General features: G+C 30.4%; 2 protein-coding genes across 2 annotated transcripts in view; both read right to left on the bottom strand.

Moving 5' to 3' along the window:
• Positions 1-501, bottom strand: part of LOC143046067 (uncharacterized) — a 35,585-nt gene extending 35,084 nt beyond the window's left edge. The window contains exon 1 of the mRNA XM_076219044.1: positions 341-501. The gene's annotated coding sequence lies outside the window, so the exon portion shown is untranslated. The remainder of the gene's footprint in view (positions 1-340) is intronic.
• An 8,966-nt stretch (positions 502-9,467) lies between these two features.
• LOC143046066 (NADH dehydrogenase [ubiquinone] 1 beta subcomplex subunit 10-like) lies at positions 9,468-19,581 on the bottom strand. Its single transcript, XM_076219043.1, has 4 exons — positions 19,420-19,581; positions 14,038-14,173; positions 12,979-13,118; positions 9,468-9,667 (listed from the first exon to the last, which is right to left on the bottom strand). The coding sequence occupies exons 1-4, from the start codon at positions 19,511-19,513 to the stop codon at positions 9,570-9,572; spliced, it is 468 nt and encodes a 155-aa protein (XP_076075158.1). The 5' UTR covers positions 19,514-19,581; the 3' UTR covers positions 9,468-9,569.
• Positions 19,582-19,621: the final 40 nt, after the last annotated feature.

Below are 19,621 nucleotides of genomic sequence, written 5' to 3'. Positions count from 1 at the left end.
AAGTATTGTAAAACATTTTTAAACCGTCTTTTTGATAATAATGATTATCAGCTACCTCTTATTCATATTTCATTCACATGCGTGACTGTGTATGCAATATTTGCAGCTGGATCATCCATCAACTCTCATATAACTATAATTGCAATGGATTGTACTCCAAATTATATTTTCTGGTTGTATTCAATGAAGACCTATTGGTGGCCCTAATTAAAGCTGTGTTCATGTTCTTTGGTCAGACAAAATCCCAGAAATTATTTGATTACTATAGTACCTGTACTACAAATTTGACAGTGTAAACAAGAGCACTACATTTGTAATTTAATTACTAATAAATACTTACATGATAAACAAGCCTTTCCTTATGTGATATTATTCCTCTTCTGAATAATTCTTAAAAACTAATCACAATCGTGAAATTTCCATATCTTATTTTAAGCCTTCTGTTTTCCTGGTGTCTTGTTTCACCTTATGATAAATCAGATAAAATGTACATGTAGCTAGAAATTTAAAGGCAATAAAATTATTACCATTAATCCCTGTACACATATATATATATATATATATATATATATTACCTTGCAAGTTATTTTAAGTAAAGGAAATATCTTTTAAAAAATCTAATTATTCTAGACATAATTAAAATTTTTAAACTTTGTAGAAATATCAAAAACAGATTTGTATGATAATATGGTAAGATTCATTACAGTTTATATACTAGATGTTCATTATTGTCAATAATTCTACATATTGAACTTTGACATCAAAATTTATTAATTGCTTTTAAATACATCCATACTATTATATTAATAGTTATCAAAGGTACCAGGATTATAATTTAGTACGCCAGACGTGCGTTTCATCTTCATAAGACTCATCAGTGATGCTCATATCAAAATATTTATAAAGCCAAACAAGTACAAAGTTTAAGAGCATTGAGGATCCAAAATTCCGAAAAGTTGTGCCAAATACGGCTACGGTAATCTATGCCTGGGTTTACCTGCATGAAATAATGAACAAACACTTTCATTAACTTGATATTTTAATATACTTCAAAATGTTGTACTGTTACACAAGTGTTGGTTAAAATGTTCTCAAAATATTTGAAAAGTTAAAAAGTTTCTGACCATATAAGTACAATGTAATACAAATATTGTTTGGGTGATTTTTAATATCATATATTCATACATTTATCAAATATAATATGTGAGTAATAGAGATTTATGATGTGTCAAAAAATAGCCAGTAATTATTAGCTTTAGGTATATTTTCCATACCAAAAAAGGATAGAATAAAATTTCATTTCAATAACTGTATAAATATTTGAAATGAATTATCTTCTTATCAGTGACTTTTACTTGACTATAAGATTAGAGATTATGTCTTCAGGCTTAAATATATATATATTTTTTTAAATATATATTTAACCCCAATGCAAATTATAAGAATAAAATTTCATTTCAATAACTATATAAATATTTGAAATGAATTATCTTCTTATCAGTGACTTTTACTTGACTATAAGATTAGAGATTATGTCTTCAGGCTTAAATATATATATTTTTTTTAAATATATATTTAACCCCAATGCAACCGTACAGTGACCCAAAGCTGTTAATTCCTGTGTCATTTGGTCTCTTGTTGAGAGTCGTCTCATTGACAATCATACCACAACTTCTATTTTATATAAAACCAGATGCTCCGCAGGGCACAGCTTTATACAACTGCAGAGTTCGAACCCTGAACATTGGGGCAAGTATGGACACAACATTCAAGCTTGATACAGCTTTGAATTTGGATTGTGATTAAACAGTTGACACAACACAGGTTTCTGACACATAATGAATGTGGTCTAAGAACTTAAACTTAAAAACTTAAAATTTTAAATTGGACATTACCTACACAGCCAATTTTGCATAGGTACTATGTATGTACCAAAAATTTGTAGTACTGGAAATTCAGTACTATTTTGTTACTCTAAAATTATTGTAATATTTAGGTACTTGTATTTTACAGTACTAGATTTGTACTTGAAAATTCAAGTACTACATATTTTTGGTTACATTTTCAGCATTTTGATAGTATGTCTATTTTAAATCTCTTAAAATTATGATTTTCAAACATGGAATATTGTGATCCCTTTTGGTATTATTTCTGTACCAAAATTTTAAGTACAAATCAAGTACTGTAAAATACAGGTATGTAAATAGTACAATAATTTTAAAGTAAAGAAATAGTACTAAATATCAAAAGTAAATTTTCAGTACTACAGATTTTAAGTACAAAAATAATAACTATGCAAAATTGGCTGTACGTTTTATGGTCCAAGATCAAAAATCTAAATACATGGTTAGATTCAGCTTAACAAAGAAACGCCAAGAATTCAATTTTTGATGAAATCAAATAAAGTTCAATTTTGAACCTTTAGACCTCAATGTGGACCAATTTGATAACCGGGCCTAAATATCAAAAATCTAAATACATGGTTAGATTCAGCATATTGAAGAACCCCATATATTGATTTTTTGTTGAAATCAAACAAAGTTTAATTTTGGACCGCAATTTGGACCAACTTGAAAACTGGGCCTATAATCAAAAATCTAAATACAGGTTTAGATTCAGCATATCAAAGGACCCCAAGGATTCAATTTTTGTTGAAATCAAACAAACTTTAATTTTGGACCCCGATTTGGACCAACTTAAAAACAGAGCCTATAAGCAAAAATCTTAATACTTGTTTAGATTCAGTATATCAAAGGACCCCAAGGATTCAATTTTTGTTGAAATGAAACAAAGTTTAATTTTGAACCCGGATTTGGACCAACTTGAAAATTGGGCCCATAATAAAAAATCTAAGTATATGTTTAGATTCAGCATATCAAACCAGATGCTCCGCAAGGCACAACTTTATACGACCGCAGAGGTCATACCCTGAACAGTTGGGACAAGTATGGACACAACATTTAAGCTTGATACTGCTCTGAATTTGGATTGTGATTAAATAGTTGACACAACATAGGTTTCTGACACAGAATGAATGTGGTCTAAAAACTTAAACTTAAAAACTTAAAAATTTTAAATTGGACCTATATATTATGGTCCAATACCAAAATCTAAATACATGGTTAGATTCAGCATATCATAGAACCCCAAGAAATCAATTTTTGATGAAATCAAATAATGTTCAATTTTAGACCCTTTAGACCTCAATGTGGACCAATTTGATAACCGGGCCCAAATATCAACCAGGTGCTCCGCAGGGCGCAGCTTTATACGACCGCAGAGGTCGAACCTTGAACAGTTGGGGCAAGTATGGACAAAACATTCAAGTGTGATACAGCTCTGAATTTGGATTGTGATCAAGTTTTGACATTATAGGGGTTTTTTACACAAAACAAATGTCAAGATTTTACAAATCAATTAAAGATTTCTTCTTCAAACTTATTTAAATCTAAAATTAAATAGTTGACACAGCATAGGTTTCTGACAAAGAATGAATGTGGTCTAATGAACTTAAAAGATTTTTTTTGCCTTTGAGCAATTCACTTTGCTGTTGAATATTAATCCTCTCAAAAAAATGTTTGAAGAAATTTTCTTTTTATTTATGAAATCTGAAATGAGAAAAATTTAACCCCCCTCCCATTTTTTTTTCACATCCCCCTTTCCCTTTTTCCAAAACTGATATCAATTCAAATTTCTAATGGAGTTTGCAACAATAACTACTCTTAAATACATCATAAAATATTAAAATGTAAAATAAAGTGCTTGTTATCACTGAATGGTAAAGATTGTTTGGTAGTAAAAGTGAATATACATTGTATATTGTATAAAACAATGATTTAAGTTGATTCAACTACTATTCTGAACAAAGAAAGATAACTCCAATTGAAAATTTCTTGCTATTGCACAATATTGTGCAATTAGATATTTCTTGCTATTGCGCAATACTGTGCAATTGAAAATATTTGCTATTGCAATACTGTGCAATTGAAGATTTCTTGCTATTGCGCAATACTGTGCAATTGAAAATTTCTTGCTATTGCACAATACTGTGCAATTGAAGATTTCTTGCTATTGCTGAATACTGTGCAATTGAAAATTTCTTGCTATTGCACAATACTTAATGTAATAATTTTGGATCCTGATTTGAACCAACTTGAAAACTGGGCCCATAATCAAAAATCTAAGTACATGTTTAGATTCAGCATATCAAAAAAGCCCAAGAATTCATTTTTTGATAAAATCAAACTTAGTTTAATTTTGGACCCTTTGGACTTTAATGTAGACCAATTTGAAAATGGGACCAAAAATTAAGAATCTACATACACAGTTAGATTCGGCATATCAAAGAACCCCAATTATTCAATTTTTGATGAATTCAAACAAATATAAAAAAGAAGATGTGGTATGATTGCCAATGAAACAACTATCCACAAAAGACCAAAATGACACAGAAATTAACAACTATAGGTCACTGTACGGCCTTCAACAATGAGCAAAGCCCATACCACATAGTCAGCTATAAAAGGCCCCGATAAGACAATGTAAAACAATTCAAACGAGAAAACTGACGGCCTTATTTATGTAAAAAAAATGAACAAAAAACAAATATGTAACACATACACAAACAACAACCACTGTATAAGAAAAATGCTTCTGCACTGAAACGATTCAACCCTTTCATTCTTACAGTATTTTTTTGGAACCCTAGGCACATGTCAAAGTATATATCCTTTTTAAATAGCACCACAGAGCAGTAGCCAAAGTAGCTTTAAAGAGTCCTAAAACTTTTTATATTCAATAAGATATTGAAATCAAAAGTTGATTTTAAAAATTTAGCTTTGGGCACTCTCTCTTGATCATGAAGAGCTTCCTTTATAAGGTTTGTAACACGGCTGAAACCAGGGCTAGGGGTTGTTTTAAACTTCAGTCAGGTGACAGATTTTGCACTGTATTGAAGGTCTCGCTGTAACTTTGAGATGAATAACAGCAATAAAAGTGATGTTTCTTTGCTTTTTTGTGTATTTTTCTGTGCACATACTGAATTTCTCATGGATGGATACCCCAGACAGTTTTCTTTTCTTAAAATTAACTGAAGGATTGATGAAGTAATTGATCAAACAAAAACGTAAAACCATTCATAAAATGTAACTGTAACCTAAAAATTACAAGTTTGACTGCAATAAAATATCTATTTGTCTCAGGCCAAATACTTTTAAGTCTTAATGATAGTCTAACCTAAAGCATCTTGTCATTATTTATTAAGCACTGTTTTTTTTAGATGTAACTGGAACCATACATACTATTTTATTTGGCCTCAACATTTGACATTTGTTGCAGGAGAGACAAACAGTATAGAGGATAGCAAAGACAACTCCATGTTGTACATTTACCCAAGCTTTCATATATATATATATATATACATGATCTCTAAATTGAAATACATTAACACAATATGTAGGACATTAATAAATGATTTTAGGTAAAAAAACAATGTGACAGCAACCCAAAACGTTTTGTATAAAAAGTATAAATATTGTTACTTATAAACTTAAACTACAAAATTCACACACATACTTCATTTCAAAGTTGTTTTTCTCCAAAAAATAATTTCCATATAAATGGTTATCCTTGAAAAAATGTAGGGTATCCTCTATAATCCAGCTAAACAAATGTTAAACTAAAAAATATCAGTTGATCAAATAGAAATAACCTCAAACTGATATATATAACGAAATGCATACTATCTGATAAAAGCAGCTAATTATTAAACCACTCTCCACAGTAAAACTAAAATTTCATTCTATACTCTTTTCAAATCAAAAATCTAACCAAGTATCTATTTTGCATAGACATTTTAACATTAGTTTCTTGAGCTTCCCAAGTTAAATATCAAATTTAAATACTTAGATCTTAATAATACAGAATTAAAAGTAAACTTACTATACATGTGACCTGTTCAGGTAATTCTGTTTTAAATCCTTGTTAAACTATAGTGACATCTTTATATAACTGATTAACAACAAAATTTAAACTGTGGAAATCAGTAAGCCGTTTAACCTCAATAAAAGTCCCAAAAAATTTCCATTTTACCTGTCCAAGGATAATTAGGATGATTATCCTAACAAAACTTAACTTTTTGATGATAATAGAAAATATACAATACATATACAAGACTCGTATTTAATTTGACTGTTTGTTTAACATGTAAAAAACGTATCTGAAAACATTTGCTTAGCGAACTTTTAACAACATCTTCTTTCATATCTATGGACAGTAAGGGACAACATCAAAAGATCAATGTAAGATAAAAAAATTAATTCAAATAGTTTGGGGGTGGGGGGTTGAACTGCTACAAGATTTGGTTATCCGACATTGATTTTTACATTTATCCATATGGGTCAATCAATTTTTACCAAATTAAGTTAAGAAGGGGGTGGGGGTTAGTGAAACAACTATGTGAATTAAGTTTTTTATCCTTCATTGAACTTTTGATGTCATCCCTAACTGAAAGTTAAATTATTAATGTTTAATCATACCAAAAATTGACCAAATACATTGTCCAGGCTAACGCCAAAAGTCATAATTCTATTTACAAATAGATATCTAAAATAAGGAACTTTAATTAACAGTAATGAAGTAATGAAGATGAATTCATGAATAAATTTTCAATTGGTTTTTGGTGGGTTTTTTTAGGGGAGGGACAAAAATGACTGGTTCTGCCTCTGATTTAAACATGTTTAAAATTGATCAGTATTGTTGAAGGTCATGTCTGGAAAAAAAGAAGTAAAAAAAAATCCTTATACAGTTCCATATAATTATTATAAAGTGTACAACTTCAATATATTTGCAATCTTCCTGTGAAGTTTCATGGTTTTAGATCTAAGAAAACTGTAATAGGATTTGTTTACATAAAACTTAAAACCCTCTTTTATAAATTTTGCTAGAAAAAAAAGTTCTAAAGTCTGAAAAAAATAGCAGGAGAACAACTTCAAGATATTTGCAACCTTCCTGTATAAATGTTTTAAGGATCTATGTTGAAAACTTGTACCCCCTTTCATAAATTTTGCTGAAAATGAATAAGTTCCCAGGCCAAGTCAAAGAAAAACAAAAAAAAAACAAAATCAACAAAAACAAAATCAACAAAAAAAGAAAAAGAATGTCAAACACTACACAGAAAACTCATGACTTCATTAAGAAAATGTACTCCACCTGAAACTGGGGATGACGTAAGTGCCCCAGAGTGGTAAACAGACCCAAATGTATCATCCCTCATGACAACATATTGAACTTAGAAGGGACACCAACTTTTAGAAGAAAAAAAACATTTGAATCCAAGATATCTGAAACAAAATAGATAAGTGGTACATGTTCTACAATTACATGGAAGAAAGTTAACAATTGTATTGACCAATATAAAGTTTACAGTACATTGGATCTTCAGTAATAAATTCATAAAACCAAAGGAAATTCCTAAGTTATTATTGAATTGAATTTCATTACATTTACTATAGAGTATCTTTTACAATAATGCTTCTAAATTTAAAACCAATTTGAAAATAATTGTATCCATTAAAGATGAAACTTCATCAATACCTTAATCAATGTGCCATTTAAGTTATTAACAAATCATTTTTAAAATAGAACAACTAAAAAAGTAATTTTAATGCAATCAAGATTTTACAAGAATGCACTATTGTTGTGCTAAGCATTATATAACCTCCACTAGTAATTTAAAGTATCCAGAGACAGAAAGTAATTGTGTGGCAGATTCCATAAAAGCACATCACGATTGAGCTGGTCACCAAATATTAAGTCATTCTATTGAATACTTTCCCAAAAGTATGAAGAAAAATGTTAAGGTTCATTCATCATTTTAAAAATCCAAAGTATCGGTAGACAGAAAGAAGTTATTGGAAAGATCTCAAAAATAATTAATGTTACCAGACATCGATGCTGAGTTGTTGACCAAATATGAAATAATTCAGTGTTTTAGTTTGAGAAAAAAAAGTGTGACTAAAACATTTTCAGACAACGTGATTGCAATACATCCCTCACTTTTAGAGTGGAGCAATAAAAATAAGTGTAGTAGAAATTGCTTACCCTTTTTTGAGCACCTTTTTTATCCTAAAACTGGCTGATTGATGCGAAATACACCATTTTATTTTATTTTCTTGCTGTTTTTCCTTTTATCTGTTGGGCATGGTGTTGAAGACCTGTCTTTAAACTTATCAAATTGATTGTCCACTTAGTAAAATGCTATGTTTTAACAATATAAAAGTAAGAAAATGTGGTAAGATTACCAATGAGATAATTCTTTACCAGAAACCAAATGACATAGATATTACCACCTATAGGTCACTGTACAGCCTTCAACAATGAGCAAAATCCATACAGTAAAGTCAGCTGTATGCATATTGTACAATAAAAGTATTGAAATATTTATCATTTGTAATACTGCAATCGGTTTCGAGGAGAAATTTAAATTTCCTATAAAATGAATACCACTGAAAACAAGTCATTATATTTATATGTCACATATCACTCTGGAAAACATTGTAAATAACCAGGTTAACACTAAACTCATTCTGTTTTGTTTTTTTTCCTTTCCAATAGCAGTTTATACCTATCTCATACAGAATTTGATTTAATAGGCATAAAAATGAAAATTAGCCAAAAATTGTCAGTTAAGGGTAATAACTCCTGTGTGCAAACAGGAAATATGTAGATCTCAACATTCTAAGCGTGTTTGTCACTATCAGATAAGTTCTTTTATAGTTTATAAGACATATGACAATAAATGCATGTTACCCAGCTGTTCTTTTTTAGCCAAGGCAGTCATTATTCTTGACAGACAAGAGTAAAATACAAAAACTTTGTATTGGATATGCAAAGGAACAGTTCAAAACGGTTTTGTAGGTTCAGAGAAAAAGATTTTAGAAAATGTTTACAACAACAGACCTAATAGACCTAGGAAGGCTAAACGCTAGGCTTATACTGCCACATGTAAATTTGTTTTGTTGAACTGGTATTGTTAAAATTCCTGTATTTCAGTTTCCAATTTTTGTTTCCTCAACATAGTTTATTAAGTGCTAAAAGAACACCTTTTTTTTTAATTGTCACAGATTGACATTTTGTTCTTTACTTATGCTGTGTGCTTACTGTGCTATATTTTTCTTCCCATAAAATTATTTGCCTAAACCTCATTTCTCAATCTGCTGCTATTGGCCATTTTTAGAGTTTTTTTGAAACACTAGCACAGAGGTCAAAGTGAAATATTTTCTGTTTGATAGAAAGGTTAATACTACTTTAAAGATATGTTTCAGAGATACTGTATTATGTGGGGCTGGTGAGAATTTTAAAGCAAGAATATACAAGTTATTTTTGATCCTGAAGATTAAAAAAGTCAGGTCTTCAGATCATAAAACTAACAAATAAAAAACTATGCCCAACAATAAAATGAGTCAAGGTTTCAACAAACATAAATTTATTTGTCCTTATAATACACTAATTCAAACAAATATCGTTCTTTTCACAATGTTTTTTTTAAAGATTCAAACTGTCAGAGCCATCTACACAGCTTCAGGTGACTTTCGTCTTTCCCAGATCATTCTATGCTTTTGTTTCATGTAAGCCTCAACAACAGTAGAATTATATCCTAAATCACCATCTACAAAGGATGAATAAGTTATACTTAAAAAACATGAAAGAATAAAATCCAAGTTGTGTAAATCACCATCTACAAAGGATGAATAAGTTATACTTAAAAAACATAAAAGAATAAAATCCAGGTTGTATAAATCACCATCTACAAAGGATGAATAAGTTATACTTAAAAAACATGCAAGAATAAAATCCATGTTGTATAAATTACCATCTACAAAGGATGAATAAGTTATACTTATAAAACATGCAAGAATAAAATCAAAAGTTGTAAAATCTCAGTATTCTTTAAAAGACTTTAAAAAATGTTCTCTTCACACAAGGATAACTTTTTTTACAAGAAAAAATTAGGTGCACAACCACATAGTGACATACTACCTGAGAAGTCTGAATACATTTTAAGAAATGTTTTCCAAAACTTGGACTGTAAAAAAAGGTGTGCAATACATTGCAAGTAATGTTTTCAAAAATTTATACTGCAAAAAAAAAAGGTGTGCAAGTTTCAATGTAACAGGATTGGGAAGGTTAGCTGTGGCTATAGTTAATTAAGTTACATTAGTGTAGTATTTTCATACATTCACATAGAACATGTGTATCAAATTGTACCAAACTACCATCATTATGACAATTGATGGAACTGTGTCCCTATTTAAAGTGTACTCAAGTCTAATATTTCACTTCAGTAATCTGATGATCATTCTATTTTGATATTTTTATTAAATTTGTTTACAATATCTAATCACTGCCAAAAATTTTATTTATCCATTTTCCAAATAAAGTTTAGTACAATGTATAGCTTACAGTAAATGAGATTCAAACTAAACCTTGATCACTGACCCTTGAAATGTGGTCCATGTGAGGTGACCTCTATCTGATGGACATGTAGACATTGCGAGGAACTTATACACAAAACATAGTTATCCTATTACTCATATAAAGTGAATATTTCACATGAACAAACAATTTTTTTTCTAGAAGTCACTGAACCATAAAAATAAGGTCAATGACATCAAACATATGACAGATGGAAAGTTTGTAACAAAAGACATCTTTACACGAGGTATGAAGCATTTCACTTCTACCTTCTTTAAGGGAGTTCGCTTCTCAGTTTCAAAGTAATTAACTTTTCAAAACACTAGTTTATATTGATAGGAAATTAATAAAGAAATCCAAAGAGCAAAAAATATATATAGGTCACCGTACTTGTTTTCGAGATATAAGCCATTGAAATTTTGGCGGGAAAATATTCTCTCTTGACTTTTCATAGCTTTATCATTGACAGGTTGAAGTTCTCAAAAACTGTTAAAAAGTAATTAAAATTCTATAAGACTATTACAGATGGCTTATCATTATACATGCAAAATATTTACAAAAAGAAAAATGGGGGTCACCGGGCAAATTTTTTCAAGGCATTCAAATGTATAAAACCAGAGGATTCCGAAAATCTGACAAAAAATCCAAAACATGACAAGCCAGCTTCCTTAAAATAAAGCTTGATCAAAATAATTTATTAGTTGTCATAGAACATCTTTATAATCACTTCCTTATTTCTGTTTTGGACTTTACATGTACTGATTAAGTCTGATTTTAAATAACATAAATTGTGTAATGCTAACAAGTTCAGATTTGTTAAAAATGTTACTGACAATGAATAATGCAGTCTTCATTTTAATTAAGGTGGTACCCAACACCTTACTTAAATTAATTTGGCTTGTTTAATTTTCATAAAATTTAGACAAAATATTTACTTTTTTTCAAAACAAATGAACCAATCACTTTCTCAGAAAAAAATGGTTGGATACATAGCAGTTTGACAAACAGTGGCGTAGCTTGCATGTATGCTCAGATGCTCAAGCATCCACATCATTTTAATAAAAAAAAAATTTTTTTTAAAAATTAAAAAATGTATTCGTAGGAGTTGAACTCGTATGTATCCAAATGTAACAAGGATGGAGATATGAGGATAACGTCCAATCATTTCTAAAGCAGTATGCACGGTCTTTTATGTATGATCAATAAGTTTATGTAAACAAGATGTATCAATCGCAGAAAAGTGTTCTGACTTTCTGACTTTTTTCGTGAAAAGTCTATGTCGTCAGCTACGGCAAGCCCAGACAGAGGATGATGACAGGCAAACCCCTGGAGATGTCTCATCTGAAATTGGGCCAAGCGGAGAGATGCTTCTACATCTGACGTAGCAACGTTACTAACAACTAAACCACCATTTATATCCTGGTATCGTTTCCTCTGACTTGAAAGAAGAAGTGATAAAAACATGAATTGAAAAAAAAATAGAGTATGATAATTAATTGGCTTATATTTACCCGTTTCCATCTAGATACAAATAATATTTTTTCAATAAAAGAAGAGCCAATGCCCCCCATATTGCAATTTTTTTTATCTATCCAAGAAGCAAGAAAATAACTAAAAATAATATCTAAAGAGAAATAAAAGCTTCAGAGCAAATGCAATGGGATTTCCATTATAATTTTTATTTCAAAGGGGCATAACCGGTTAAAAATATTTGATCAGGACTTATTTTTGATAGTGTCAAAGAGATTGCTGATGATTTAAGTTTTTTAATAAAAATCTGGAAAGAATTATACACATGAGTGCCAACAAGACCGAACAGACGGAGGGACGGATGCCCTATATTTCCATGTCCCCTGCAACGCGTTAAGTGAAAGAATAATCACTTCGGTTCCTATATTCCGAAGTTCCAGCATATACAGAAGTGCCGCTGTAATGGGTCCGTTTTTGAGATGTCAAATATAAGATTTGGTGGAAACTTTTACATCAAATATTTATCATGTTTATGAATTGAATGATAATAGTTTTGAGAAAACAATAAAATTATGTTGGAAATATATAAATGGGTGGGTATTTTGAAATTACATAAAAAATCTAACAAGTGATGGATTCTGGGGGAGTACACGTGCAAATAGGAAATGTCAGAAAAAAATATATAATTTTCTGCATAAAAAGATCTCTAAAAAAAAATTCGCCTCGCTATGCTCGGCAACAGTTTGGCATCCACATCATTTCAACCCTGGCTACGCCACTGACAAACACTAATTTTAATCATTGAGAAGCTTAATATATCCTTAACAATACGACGTGATTAAAACGTTTAGCTGATTTTACAGAGTTTTCTCCGTGTAGTGTTAGGTACCACCTTAATAAAAAATCTTACAACACAGGCCAGTACAAATATTGTTGTACCAGCAAAATTTTTCTTAAAGACAGATTTCAAAGTTCAAAGTTTTTTGTGAAGAAAGATTATTTTGATGAGAGAAACAACAGTGTTTGGATACATACATTTTATAAACCAGTTTGTAGCTGCCTCCTCACTCACTGCTGCTATAGATGCACACTTAACAGGAGCATCTTCTCCCTCATAGTAATTACAATCTATATAACGATCTTTCAATATTCTTACAATTTTACTGTCCACCATTCTGAAAATATGAAAAGAAGAACTTATTGATAACTTTAATTTGTACCTATATATGAAATGAAAGTAATGCAATAACTAGTAATGAAAATGAGATTTGTTTTTAGTTTTTTTTACATCATAGTTTAAAATCTTTTGATATACATAATGCATGTAATATTTACTTACAGTACCAACACAAATACCTGAACAGTTCTCATCAACAGGATCTTTAATTTGTTTGGACTATCTTAAATCTACAATCAATGTCAAATTTCCATAATGATACAAAAATATAAAGATATGACACACAACCACCACTTTCAAACAGGGATAAACTAGCTTTTTGATTTTAAAAATTGATAAATAAATTAAGCATTGACTGCCAAAGATTGGCCAACAACTCCTTGTCTCCTGACAACAATTCTTTTTTTTCAAAACACATGAAGATATGAAATTAGGCAACCACTGACAAAGTCCTTGATTGTGGGTTAAACTAATAATTACTATACTCTAAAATCTCATCCCTTTACTGTTTCAATCTCATCCAATGGACTTACAAAAGGTTCAAGAAAGAACACACAGTTGACTCTCATTGTCTAAAACTTATTTCAAACTTCATGTTCTCTCAAATTTAAATGTATGTCTATCCCAATTTGAAGATTTACCTTATATTTACTCCTGATGTCTCAAAATTCTTGCAATTTCAATTTGTTTTAGTCACTCACAGTCAGTCGAATAAACTTTTAGGTAACAAGAGTGAACTGTATGTTCAAATATATGACAGAAAAAGTACTTTAATTCTTTAGTTATATTCAAGTAAAATAAAAACAAAAACAGGAGTACCAATACAAGAAAAACGATATAAATCATATAATGGTCACAGTTACCAGTGGATATGATGTCATGACCATTCTTCCTTCTTCTAATGTAGATGAACTTACTTGTCTCGTTTCCACTGTTCCTGTGCTTCGTATATACATGCTGTTTCATTTACATCACACTGATCAATTGTTGGTACTCGGTTAAACCTTCTGTGGTAGTATGGGTACTTTTTCTGGAATGGCTGAACAAATGTTTCTGTAATGATAAAAAAATTCTTTACAGTACTACATATTAGTCTGCTTAAGCATTCAAATATTTTTACATTTCAGGCTTTCAATTTTTATGCTGTTGAGGGTTCCTGATAAAAGTAGATTCAGAAAAGCATGCAAGACTAAAGTGGTGGATTAAGAAGGCTTACACACATCCCCCCTTTTTAGATTGGAATATAGTATCCTTTTTTAGCATAAACTCATACTCACTTTTGCAATTTTGCCTCCACTTTAAAAATATCTGGAAAACCCCCCTGCTTTGGACACAACAAATGTATATAGAACTAGTGTTATTTTCATTCTGCTAAGACTAGCCGTCACCAAACAATTATTACTTGACAATTACATGTAATGTGACATACAATTCAAGAATCAGAATTAAGATTAGTATACCTTATAAATATTGTTAGAGATGATATTTTTTTCTTTCTAATCAGTCGTTACCAAATAGTAATTACATGTATACAAAAAGAAAGTCTCCAAGAGTCCAAATACTGTGAAAGTACTTTCATTTTTGGGTATAGATTTTAGTGGTTTGAGCAAAAGTTATGTGTTAATGGGTTTTTAAATTCATGGATTTTAGTCTTCTAAAAAAAAAAAGGAGAGAAGAATTGAGGCCATGATAACCACACGTTTCATTGTATTTTATAATGATTTAATGACATTGCAAAATGAGATGTTCATATTAACTTACTATACTGTAGTTCGTCTTTAAAAACTGACAATGTTCAACAAATTTAAAGTAAAATAATTGATTTCAGAAACAAGCCAATTCATCTATGCTTACAAATTTACTCGATTGAAGGAAATTGCAAAGTAAACATTTAAATTATTGCACACATGTAAATCGTAGTAATGACACTAGTTAGCCCAAGATCGAGTGATCAACAGATAATTAGACTATCAAAGGTGTTAATTAGGCCATAAACATGTAACTTAACATGCTTAAAGAGAACTTTTACATAAACAAATGTTATAAATGTACATTGAATTGTAATATTTATTCTTATCAAAAGCATGCCCAACCTGAAATTACTAATTGTGAGGCTACTAAAAATAACACTTTATCCTAGCAAATCATGACCAGAAATCTGACTTTCATCAATAAAATTTCATTTTTTTAAAATTGAAAGATCACAAGTTTGAGCTTTTAACAAAGCTGTGGACCACATCGCTCTATCCTAATTTAAAGTAATATGGGTGTATGTGGTTGTTGATTTAGTATTGGAAATTTGGTATTTTTAAGAAATCGATTAATATAAAATGGATTTTTTAGACTTGGAATATCAATTTTTGTATATATACTTTTTTCTGCTTGAAAACAATTATGTGATTGTGGGTACATTGGACAGAATGTGAACTTTATTGTCATTACAGAGACCGTGATAATTAAACTTTAAACTTTAAAATTTATTTTACACATTTTATTAAATTAATTGTATGTTTCAATTATTCTGGGAATGTTATGCACAAACCTTCAGAACATTAACTTATAACATAATGTTGCTACGGCAACCACAACTGTATATTTCTTAGTCATTATTAAAATACTATCTGAATAATCAAGTCTTGCTCATCAGATCTTTAATACAGGAACCCAAAGGCATTTTCATTTGATTATACCATAATACATGTACATGTAGCTGAGAACAGTATATCTAACAATATATCTATGTTCCTTGTAATAGGTACTTCTATGAGTAAGCATGAAAATTAACTATAATTGTACACTTGAACACTGAGGTGAAAACATGGAAGCATCTTGAGTTTACAAACTTGGTGAAGCAGGAAACAAAAATATAAATTGGCATTTCAACATTTGTGCAAGAAACAATTTTATCACCTTCTGCAGGACCGGCAAAATCCAGTTAAGGGGTCTCTTGGGGGTTCCAATCCTGGATCCCGCTTACTGTTTTGTCAGATTCCCGTATCCCGCTTACATGACTCAATAAGTTGACTTTCACGTGTCACGCTTACAAAAAATCAGCAATCCCGCGTCACACTTACTTGTAGACCCCAATGAGACCCACAGTTAAAACTTAAGTTATGAATTTTTTAAATCATACAATGCATTTGAATTGATTATTCTATTTATCTAGAGCATGCTATGCCTTAAATCTTTTCCAGATGCACAGGTTTGTCTGTACTCTGATTAAATTTTGAGGTGAAAATACGGCCATTTTAGCCATAGGGTCCACATGAACCTTAAACAGTTAAGGGAATACGATACAGTAGCAGGGGCAGATAATAACGTTTTCAAACCTGTTCGTGTTGTTTTCGCGACGTTGGTAACCAGAACGTTGTAATTTCGCGATGTTTCTAATAAGAACGTTAACATTTCGCGACTTCGCTTTAAAAGAAGTCATATTTCGCGGAATATTCACTGACGTCATTAATTTCAGTTGCGCGAATTTCAAAAAAAGCATCTGCTAAAAAAGTGGCCATACCGTTTCTAAAAGACGGAGAAATCCACCCAAAAGCAGTGAGATTAAACTAAAAGGAAATACTTGAGATGTACAAAAATAAATCAAATTCAATTTTTGCATGACGAAATTGAATAAATGGTGATAGACACAGAAGAGAGTACTTACAGTATAACATGAAAAGACGGAAGAAGAATTGTGGAGCTTTATAGTCTGGCACTGAATAACTGACAAAACTGCACAACCCAGCGGAATCTGCTCAACGTAGAGAAAAAAAAATTGCAAGGAATTGGGGTCTATCTTACTATTCGTTGCTTAAACTGTCACATGCTGAAAAACATTTTACCAATAACGCAATTCGGAACAAAACGACCTGCAATAGCTAATTATGAGTATTGGTAGCTGCTTAATGTCCAGCGGCAAATATTTAATTGCACATTTATGACATCCAAATGTTATTTTAATGAAACTTAAAGAAATGAGAAAAGGTATGAACCCGTGATAATCATACCACGTCTTCTTATTTGTATAAGCATGTCCCTATTGTACTTCAATGTATTGAGAGATAAAAATTGAAGTATCGGCAAATGTACACTAATTGCAGACAGACAGATCAGAAAGTGTACAGAAATCAGACAGACGAACAAAGTGTTTTCAATATAGCTCTACTTCTAGACAAACAAGTACGCCATATTCATACGTATACGCCGTAAAAAGGTTATGTAACTTAATTATCTATTGATAAAGACATCGTTCAATATTATTCTCTTATACCAGCTGCTGTACTTCCTATGAAATATTATATTACAACTTCATTTTGGTCGATTGAGGCAATAATGGCATGAGTTAAATTGCACTCTTATTATAAAACAAGAAGTACTGCTTATAATTTAAATTTGAAAGATGATTATCTTTTGAATGTAAAAAAAATAAAATCAAAGTACGTCGGGACCTTGTAAAGTTGACGATACGGTATCGGTTTTGTCATTGTTGAAGGTTATACTGTTGTCAATTTATGGTATCTTTTTTTTTTTTATTATGAAAAGGTTTCTGTCCAAATTTTGTTTTGTAAATGATTAGCACAAATGTTTTTTCTATTTTATTATTAACCATCTTATAAATTTTTATGATAAGTATCAACGCTTTCAAAAACACCTGCATATACTTGACAGCGAACGCGTGTACGGCGGGAATGATTGCACGACGTTGTTGCGATTAAAACTTAATTTAACGTAATTTAGCGCCATACTGACAGACGTCGTAAAAAATTAAGGTATATGGCTTTTATTGAAAAAACAAGCACATGGACCCCAATTTTTTTCTTTTGCAATCAATCAAGTACTGTTTCAAGAACACTCCGCCAAAATTTCAGGAAAAAATCAACGATCAATTTTTTTCTGCACTTCCGAAAAGACGCAAAAATATGGTCAATTTCTTTATTTCGGATATAGCAATCTAAATCCGGAACATGATGATTTGATTGAACCTTAAACTTATTTCAGCATGTTGATGTCATGGATCAAGGGAATATTTTACAAAAAACCCGGTTCAGTTATGACTTCGTTCAAAAGTATTGTTACTTTCTTTAAAAGTCATAATTTATGAAATTTCAGGGATTTTCTTCCAAATATGCAAATTTCGAACCAAATTATCTCAAAAAGTAAGCCATGAAGGTACTTTTTTCTTTGCATATTTGAAAAGTACACATTAAAATTGACCTTCTATCCAAATTTTAAGAAAAAATCAACGAGGGATCTCTACTGTATCGTATGCCCTTAAAGTATAACAAAACCGACTTTCTGTGCCTTATATAACAAATTATTCTTCCATACTATAGCAAATTTACCTGACCATATCGGGAAATAGGTATTTAGTCGGATCTTAACACGTACTTGTGATTTGTTTAAACCAGTTTTGATAAAAATAAGCAAAGAAATGTCGAAATGTTCAGGACTTAATTAAATCCCTATTTCGGTAAGATGGTGCAAGCATACGATTTTTATTGCGTCTATATAAGTACACTTTGAAAAGCGAATAATCTTTTTAACACTACTTTATTCAAATATAGTGTAAAACTTAATTTTGAGCTATGAAAGTCAAGTGGCTCGAGCATTTTTCTGAGGAAGTTTTAACAAATTGCAAAGAAATATTTTTACAGTGGGTTAGCTTTCATTAGTCTTCACTATCTATAGATAAACAACTTTTGGTTATATTTATAATTTAGAATCATCATTAAAGGTGGAGCACGACTGCAGAGTTAATTAATTATACTGATATGCCATTTGTATGCAAGAGTGACATTCCGTTGTATTATGTGCCAATTCAAAAAAGTTATGCGAGTATAGTCTCCCCTTAGCAGGTTCATTTTTTTATAATTAAGTTTAGGTTTCTGATATAATTTTGAATAATTACAAAATGTATCAATTCAATATATTTCAGTTTTTGTTATTGGTGTATCAAAAACATTGATGTACGAATAAAATTTCATAAATTTGAAACGTTTAAAATGATTACATACCAATATAAAGAACCGTTCATCATTTTTGAAAAAGACTATGAATGAAAATCGAATTATTTACTTTCCCTTGATTGGGACATGCACCAGAGTTATCTAATGGTAATCACAGAGAGGGATTAGCAAGTAATTTTTAATTGTAGCTTATTCAACGTTAAAAAAAAATCCACTATAAACGAATGTTACTTTGTACAAATATAAGGACTTTGTTAGCTAAATCTACAAATTTTATTAGATTTTTTATTGCAAAAGATTAATATGCTACATACTAGTTAAAGAAGACAACTCATTTACCCTTAACCCAAGATGTAGGACCATCAAGAATTTTGTACATTGCCACCAGACCACGATCTACTCCTTTTGGGGACCTTTCGTCATTATTAGCCATTTCATGCAGTTCATCGACAGAATACGGAATCCTTCATAAATGACCTTCACCGATACCTTTTCTGTTTTACGGCATTACCCTGGAATAAAATATCATATATAATGAGGT

Source organism: Mytilus galloprovincialis, chromosome 9 (assembly GCF_965363235.1).
Source record: "Mytilus galloprovincialis chromosome 9, xbMytGall1.hap1.1, whole genome shotgun sequence".
NCBI lineage: Eukaryota > Metazoa > Mollusca > Bivalvia > Mytilida > Mytilidae > Mytilus > Mytilus galloprovincialis.
Note: the sequence above shows the minus strand (reverse complement) of the source record. Positions and strands in the feature narration are given on the sequence as shown.